This window comes from Oryx dammah, unplaced genomic scaffold (genome assembly GCF_014754425.2).
Source record: "Oryx dammah isolate SB20612 unplaced genomic scaffold, SCBI_Odam_1.1 HiC_scaffold_940, whole genome shotgun sequence".
Taxonomy (NCBI): Eukaryota; Metazoa; Chordata; class Mammalia; order Artiodactyla; family Bovidae; genus Oryx; species Oryx dammah.
This window is the reverse complement of record NW_024071084.1, coordinates 1-8,692: the sequence shown is the minus strand read 5'-3', so window position 1 is coordinate 8,692 and position 8,692 is coordinate 1. Positions and strand designations below refer to the sequence as shown.

Here is an 8,692-nt window from a genome sequence, read left to right as displayed (position 1 = left end):
TGCTGTTTCCTTCTTGATAACCGGGTGACTGTCCAGAGGGCAGGGCAGAGTCTGCCGGGACCGCTTTTTCCAGGTTTCACTTTCCAATAGTGAAGGAACCAGAGAAGGGTGGACTGAGCTGTCCGGGATTGTTTCTGAGGGTCCCATGGTCCGGTCTCTGCAGACACCCCGGGCTGGGCTCTGCTGCTTCTCCACTCTCCTGAGACCACCTGCCCCCAGACATGAGGAACTCAGACTTGGATCTGGATCAGGATTGGGGCTCTGAGTGACTAACTTCAGGTGTGAATTCTGAGGGCAGATTTGGGGTCTGCCAGGGTCCCTGAACCTTCTCATGCTGCTGAGCTTAGAGGCGCTCCTGAAGTCCCGGCCTTTCAGAGCAGGTAAGTGGGTTTTGAAGACACTGTGGGCAAGAAGAGCAGGCAGGGAGCAGCAGGGCTGAGGATGAGGCTGAGCAGGTGGCGGGGCTGGGGGCAGGGTGGGTGTGCTGGATGGTGCAGTGGCTCTAGGGAGACCCAGGACCACCACAGTGAGGGGTGTGCCTGCACTCATTTGTTTCAGTGTTGTTGCTAAAGCACTTACTAGTAATAGGTTGTTTTCTGATTCCATGTAGTGACTATAAATATAAATTCATGTGATTCTCATGAAGACCTTGAGATGGAAATGCCGTTAATATCCTCATTTTGCAGAAGAGGAATAACACGAAGATGGTTAAGAAACTTGGCAGACAGGGGCCCAGTCTTGAGGGGAGGACTCAGCGCTTAGCCCCTAGTATCTGTCCTTCCCAGGACCCTAAGCTGCCTCCTCCCCCACTGCAAACATTTAGTGTTTTGGGGTCTTTTCTCTGACAAGGACTCATTTTTTTTCTCGTTGGCTGCTCTGTTTCCACTGGGATCTCCAACCCCAGTGCAGAGATCTTCTTTAAATTCAGTGCGGATGAGGATTAGGCTGTCTGTGGGGACTGACTGGGCACCTCGGTGCGGGCCTTGTCCTTGGTCCCTGTGGGAAAGGCCTGGGTGGGGTTGAAATGCAGGTGAACTAATCCAGCAGCAAAGGCAGCACACAGTGCCTCTGAAGGACCCACAGTCCCCTTGAGGAGGACGTTTGTGGGGCCCCAAGTGGGAGCTGGCCTGTACTTCACAGTGAAGAGCTGAACCTGGGTCTCTGTGCCTAACTGGTAGACAGGCATTGCTGGTGGGAGATGCACGATGGTCCCAACTCGGGTCCCCCGGTGCTGGGAAAGGAAGCACCTGGTGTTCTGAGCAGAGTGGGCTGGGCTGCAGGTGCTATTTGGGTGGGAAGGGAAGGAGGGTGTTTTTCCCAAGCAAACCTTGTGGTTGTTTAGCCCCACAGAGGCTTCTACAGGTCTGGGAGGAGCCCAGGCTCAGTGCTTTCTGGGTGTCAGAGTTGTGGGGAACACAGCACCTCATCAGCACAGGGATCCAGTTGTGGGGCTCTGCTCCTGCAGGACTGTTTCTGGCCCTGAGCCCTCGTCCCCACCGGGGTCCCTGAGCTCTGGGCCAGCCCTGGGTCTGCCTCCTGCCCTGTGTCTCCCCAGCTCTGAGGAGATGGAAGGCTTCTCCCGCTGCTCTGGGCTCAGCCACCTCATCTCTCTGCTCCTCTTCATGCAGCTGCCCACTGGGGATTTTGCACGTGAGTATACCCCACCCCTCTTCCTGTGTGGATTCCTGGGAGCTGGGCTGGTTCTCTCCATCAGGAGTGGGTTGCTGTTTGAAAAGTCTCTTTTCTAGAAAATTATGATGCTCCCCAAACCAGTAATTGTCATTCAACTTTTGAGAGTCTTAAGCCTGGTAGCTCAGACGGTAAAGCGTCTGCTTATAATGCGGGAGATCTGGGTTCAGTCCCTGGGTTGGGAAGATCCTCTGGAGAAGGAAATGGCAACTCACTCCAGTACTCTTGCCTGGGAAAATCCCATGGACGGTGGAGTATGGTAGACTACAGTCCATGGGGTCGCAAAGAGCTGGACATGACTGAATGACTTCACTAAGCCTCAATATAAAGACTATAAACCTTATAATTAAGCCTCAAGGCATATAAAAAGTGGTGGATTCATGTCAATGTATGGCAAAACCAATACAGAATTGTAAAGTAAAATAAAAAATTAGAAAAAGAAAAGAAAAGAAAAGTGTAAAAAAATAAAAAAAATAAAAAAAAAACAAAAAAAACAAAATGCCTTGATATCTATCCAATGAGGTGTTTATGATGTTTTAAGAATTCAACTATGGCATATGTGACAATATCTTTCACCTCATTTTTGTGTGTAGTATCTTTATTTTACATAACACATTCATTAATTATTTCTTTCCATTTCTCATATATTTACAGAGTGTTGAACATGTGGTAGGTGCTTTTTATGAACAAACCAGGCAGATTCATGTCATTGTAAAATCTTACAATGTAGCAGGGAACCATGAACAATAAATGCATGAAAGGAGTATAATGAAAAGTTTTTTATAAGCAATGAGAGGAGAAGCAGTGAAGCAGCCTGGGGAAGAGGGCAGTCAGGCATGTGGAGGTGAGAAGCAGGCAGCAGTGTTCAGTGAGGTGTTCAGTGAGACAGTGAGATAAGAATAAAACCTGGAGGAGGGGGTGAGCCTGTGAGGGTTCCAGTGGAAGCATGGCTTCTGCAAGAGAGAACAGCCAGTGCAAAGCTGCCTGTGGGCCTGGATTGTTCAAGGGACTGTGGAGGCAAGTCTTGGCTAGAGCAAAGTGAAGGAGAGGGCGAGAAGTAGGAGCTTGGGCCAGAAGCCCTGGATGTCATCCCCATCAGGCCTTTGGTTCACTGAAGGAACTGAGGAGAGTCGGCAAAGCTTTGGGTAGAGTGGGGGCATGGTTTACAGGTGGAAAGAGCTGCAGACTTGGGAGTGAGGAGAGGAGACCCAGGGAGGCCAGTGTACTTTCGCCCTCCAGGTGAGAGACCATGGTGACTCAGATCAACTCTGAGCAGCTCAGGAGCTGAGGAGTCATTCTCTGTAGATCCAGCAGGGCCGCCCTGCACAAGGGTCAGGTTGTGGCCCATCCTCCAGGCCTCAGAAGGCCAAGGGCTCTGAGACGAGGTCAGTGGGGTGAAACTTGTGGGTGAAAACAGTGAAGGTAGGCTTTTAATGGAAACAGTATTTCTGTCTAGTTTTTAGTGCACATTTGAGCTGGGGAGAAAGTCATGAACAGAGATAAATTTAGCTCTGGAATAGAATAGTGTGGCTATACTAGGATGTGACTGAATGATCAAGGAGTTTTGAGCTTGACCACAGGTATTCTTTTTGGTCAGGGTTCAGGCCTACCCAAGAGGGGCCGGATAGAGCTGTGCTTCTCAGAGTGAGGCCCCTGGAACATCAGTACCAGCTTCCTGGGGAATTGTTTAGAAATGCACATCCTTGGGCCCACCCCACACCTTACTGAATCTCTGGGGGTGTTGGCCCAGCACTGCAGTTTTATAAGCCCTCTTGCTGATTTTACTGCATGCTGAAGGTGGAAACCATTGAGCTAGAATTTTCCATGGAAGGGTGTGAAGACAGCAATACAGATGGATGAGGGACTCTCTTTGACATCTTTTCTGGGTCACAAAATTATCATCAGTCTAGCTCAAATTCAGAATCATCACAGCTCAACCTATCAGGTCAGGGTTCATCCCACCTGACACCTGTCCCCAGCCTGCCCGGGGCTTTCCATCACACAGAGTGTGTGTTCCGCGCTCCCTCTGTGTCTCCTCCTCTTTCACTCCTGTGTCTGTGTCCACAGAGGAGTTCACCGTGATCGCTCCCCCGGACCCCATTGTGGCAGTGCTGGGCGGGGAAGTCCTGCTACCCTGCAGTGTATCTCCAGCCATGAGTGCCGAAGACATGGAGCTGAGGTGGTTCCGCTCCAAGTTTTCAGAAGCCGTGTTCATCTATCAAGACCGACTCGAACAGAAGGAGGAGCAGATGGTTCCTTACGCAGGGCGGACCTCGCTGGTGAGGGACCTCCTCAACCAGGGAGAAGCTGCCGTGCGTATCCAGAATGTCCATGTTTATGACAATGGGCTGTACACCTGCTTCTTCAGAAAGGGAGGCTTCTACGAAGAGGCCAATTTGGAGCTGAAGGTGGCAGGTTGGTGACTTATTTTTGATCCTGGAGTATTGGAGTTGGGAGGAACTTCAGGGATAATGGCAATCAATCCCTCATTTTATAGATATGGAACAGGAGGCTCATCCACTCGTTCCATTATTTGGTACAAACATATTGAAACCCTACTCTATGTCACATCCTGTTCTGGGCACCTGGGATGCATCAGTGAACCAAACAATGTTCCCTGTTCTGTGGAGTTTATATTCTAGAGGCAGTACATAAATACTTTGATAAATAGGTTATAGAGGAAATTAGGAGGTGGTAAGTATTAATACTTATGACAAAAGGGCAAATATAACAGTGGAAGGGGACTAGGATGGGGTCGGGTGGGCTTGTGTTATGTGGGGCTTTGGGCTGGGATTTTCTGACAATTTGAGCAGAGGCTCAAAGGAAGTAGGGATTTAGCCATGTAGATATCTGTGGGACCAGAGTTCCCAGCAGAGGAAACACCTGGCGTGAAACCCTGAGGCAGGAGTGTGGCTGGAGGAGTGTGACTGGAGGAGGAGGGGCTGGAGCAGGAAGCCCTCATGGTTGATAAGATGAGTAAATGGAGGGTTGTAAGAGATGACAACAATTGAATAAAGATATGTTCTTGGCACGGCGTGCACAGAGAAAGGATTGATTAATGCTCTCTGGTGGTCAGGAGAATTTTGCAGGTAATATACACTGAAAGGGGCCCCTGAGTTCATTAGATCAGGCTGCAAAGAGCCCTTGAGGATGATGGACTGGAATATGAGAAGTCAGGGGAGAGGAGAAGAAAGGAGAGGAAGAGAGAAGAGAGGAGATAGAGCGTGGTGATGGTGATTGCAGTTGCTAGCAGTTAACCGGAGTCCTTGGTGCTGCAGTGTGTGGCCCCTGAGGGGCACAGACAGTGGAAGCTGGGGGAAGAGGAGAGGAATTTGAGGGGCCAGGTAGAGGCTAGGTTGTAGAAGACTTTGCATGCTGTGCTATGGATGCTGATGCACCACTGAGGACATTTTAAACAGGGCAGTTCCTGGGACATTTCTTTGGTCAGCTGTGAAGAGGGTGAATGAAAGGTGAGCCAGGCTGAAGGCATGGATGTAGTTACGAGGTCCACAGGCTGACCCCCAGAAGAGACAATGGGATCACATAGAGGGACGAGGGAATCAAATATCTGTGATGTTTAGAAAGTAGAGCAAGCTGAGTGAGTGGATTTGGGGGCAGAGTTTGGGGGGAAGAGGAGACTGCAGAAACTCTGAGGGTTTTGCATTGGCTGTTTGTTGTTTAGTGGTAAGAATATTGAAAATTATGTGTGTTGATTGAAGAAAAACACACAACTTAAGAACTGTGAGCTGTGTTTTATTCAGGGTCTTACTGAGGGGTATATAATCCAGGAAATAGCTTCTCAGTAGCTCTGAGAAACTGCTCCAATGAGGTAGGGGGAGAAGCCAGTTTATACAGGATTTTGGCTAGGGAACAAGTGCAGTCAAGCATGCTTAGTATGCTAAGTGGCTTTGGTCGTGTCCGACTCTGCGACCCCATGAACTTGTAGCCCACCAGACTCTTCCGGCCATGGGATTCTCCAGGTAAGAATACTGGAGTGGGCTGCCATTTCCTCCTCCAGGGGATCTTCCCAGCCCAGGGATCTAACCTGAGTCTCCTGTTGCTCCTGCATTGCAGGTAGATTCTTTACTGCTGAGCCACTGGGGAAGCCCAGAAGTCAAGCGTACACTTTGGTAAAATGTTACTGTTTGTTGCAAGGATCAGATATCTCAGTTAATAATATTAGCACTTTTCTAGGAAGATGCGGAGAAGGCAATGGCACCCCACTCCAGTACTCTTGCCTGGAAAATCCCATGGACGGAGGAGCCTGGTGGGCTGCAGTCCATGGGGTCTCGAAGAGTCGGACGTGACTGAGTGACTTCTCTTTCATTTTTCACTTTCATGCACTGGAGAAGGACATGGCAACCCACTCCAGCGTTCTTGCCTGGAGAATCCCAGGGATGGCGGAGCCTGGTGGCCTGCTGTCTATGGGGTCGCACAGAGTCGGACACGACTGAAGTGACTTAGCAGCAGCAGCAGCAGCAGCAGCAGCAGGAAGATGCAAGAATCTAGGTTCACTAAATATTTTTTTCCTGAGATATCTCTAAGTATCTAAGGGGCCTGTTTTTCCAAAGCACAGAGTGCCTTGCCCTATTTTCACCCCGAATTCCTTTCAGAATGTACCGTCAGTGAGTAACTGAGAGGTTAATGACTTGATTCTTGTAGAATTGAATGGTGGGCAAGATTCTTTGCTTTATGTATGTTAGTTATCTATTGTCAAGATAATGCTGTGTAATAAACAGTCACAAAGATCACAGTGGCGTATAACAGTAACCATTTATTTAATTCAGGCATGAAGGGAGTACAGCTAGTTTCGGCTGTATTTGATTAATCTTATATGGGTTTATTCATACCTCTTTGGTCATGCTGGCTACAAAACAAAAACAAAAACAAAATCTCCCAAACCAGAAATCATCTTCATAGTTAGTGGAGAAAGAATACAGTTTTATTACTGAATGGGCATTCAACCAGTATGTGATAGACATCACAGGCAATCGACTAAGAGATTGTAAAGACAGAAAGATATCTCCCCCCTTTTATAAAGCCAAGCAGATACAACCCATTACATACTTGTTTTTAAGAAGAACAATAACTATTCCTCATGTCGGAGGACTTGATAGCACCGTCTGTCATACAGTTCACTCTAAATTTTCCTGGTAATTGAGCTGACCATCTATGTTAGCTAATTGGTTTAAGCCCGAGGAAAAACAAATTCTTATGTTTTCATGACAGGAGGTATTTTTACACCTTGTAGCTTGGTGATGGCTGAAGCTGGGCTCCTATCCTCCCACAGGGAAGGGGAAAGTAGGGTGCTGTTTCCCTTGAACTTTATATTTACAGATGGCTCCTAGGTCCTAGTGAAAGACATTCCTGGGTCAAAATTCTTATCTAGTTCTCAAAAAGGATTTATACACATTTAAAACTGGGGAGAAAATACCTACAATTACAGGTTTTCTCAAGTAAGTATTCTAAGAAAAACAAGGGAAGGGGAATCTCTGCCCTTATTTTCAACAGGGAGAATGAAGCCTGTTATTTTTAATTCGTATTTCTCATTACAGTCAGATGAGGAGGTCACATAAGAACCTTTGCTGGGTCTGTTCCTGTGGGTTTGTTCAACTGGCTGTTGATTGATCTAGGAAAGTTTCAGCAGGAAAGGCTGCACTAGAGCAAACACGTCCTCCCCTTGGTGGAGAGCAGTCCAACGACGCAAGGACTTTACAACCTAGTCATGTGACCTAATCTCTTAGTGGCTAGTTGAGTCACAGGACTGGCCCAGAGGCACAGTGTGGAGGCACCAAAACTGTGGCAGACAGGGAGCTGGATGTAAAGAGGAGTGAAGAGTTGGCAATATTTTTATACAAAATCCATCATGGATGGGGCCAAATCACATATTCAGTTCTAGAATTATGAGTGGGAAGTATATGTGAGGAATTTGGGTAGAGGTAAACCGGTGGATAAGACGAAGGGATGTTCAGGACATAGAGTTGTTAGATGACTTAATTTTGGCGGTGATTTACAAAGAGAGGCAGTGGGTGTGGAAGCAGACGCCCTGGGAGAGTGTGAGGTGAGGAGAGTCCAGGATAAGGGTGGACCTGGGACCACATTCCTCCTTCTGTTTACATGGCATCAGCCCTTCCTGCTGCACTACTGGGGAGAAGAGCCCCAGCCCTCTGAAACCCTGGGGGTCCCCATGCTCCTTCCTTCTGTTCGCCGAGGCAAGGCCGCCTCCTTGCTCCTGTGGGAGCAGGCTGCCCCCAGAGCCCCCAGAATGCCAAGTGCAGGGCGCCCCCTGGAGTTGTGCACACGTAGGCACTGCTGGGGCCCTGGGCTCTACATCTTGCCTCCCGCAGGTGTGGGCTCTGCCCCTCAGGTGCGCATCACAGGGCCTGAGGAAGATGGAGTCCGTGTGGTGTGCACGGGCTCGGGGTGGTTCCCGAAGCCCCAGGTGCAGTGGAGAGACCTCAGCGGAGAGAAGTTCCTGGCGTTCTCCGAGACCCACACCCAGGATGCTGAAGGGCTGTTCAGCGTGGAGGCGGCGCTGGTGGTGCGAGACAGCTCTGTGGGGAACGTGACCTGCTCCATCCTCAACCCTGTCCTGGGCCAGGAGAAGGCCATGGCCATTTTCATCCCAGGTCAGAGGGGCTCCTGGCTTCCAGCAGGGCTGGAGGAGGGGGCCGGGTGTTCCTGGGTGTTCCGGGCTGGGCTGTCCTGGGCGGGGGCCCTGACGGGGTGTCTGGCTGGGCTGCAGAGCCCTTCTTCCCCCAGGCCTCTCCCTGGAAGGTGGCTTTCTCGGTGAGCCTGACTGTGCTGGTGATCTTGCTCCTTGGGGCTGGATGTTACACCAAGAGAGAACATTCCACGAAGGTGCAGGAGATGCGAGAAAAGGAGACTCTGTGCCAGACTAGAGAGCAGGACCGTCAGACAAAGGAGGAAATGCTGAAGGACGCAGGTAAGGCAGGACAGGGGTCAAGGCTGGTGAATGTGGCAGCTGGTGCTGAGAGGGAGG

The 8,692-nt window shown here is 49.6% G+C and overlaps 1 protein-coding gene across 1 annotated transcript; it reads left to right on the top strand.

Moving 5' to 3' along the window:
- Positions 1 to 6: 6 nt before the first annotated feature.
- Positions 7 to 8,677, top strand: LOC120859435 (butyrophilin-like protein 1; the record flags this gene model as incomplete). The annotated part of the gene is made up of 5 exons (XM_040235544.1): positions 7 to 380; positions 1,556 to 1,650; positions 3,757 to 4,104; positions 8,037 to 8,318; positions 8,435 to 8,677. Coding segments are annotated over exons 2-5 (958 nt in total), but the record flags the coding sequence as incomplete, so codon positions are not given.
- Between the last annotated feature and the right edge of the window lie 15 nt (positions 8,678 to 8,692).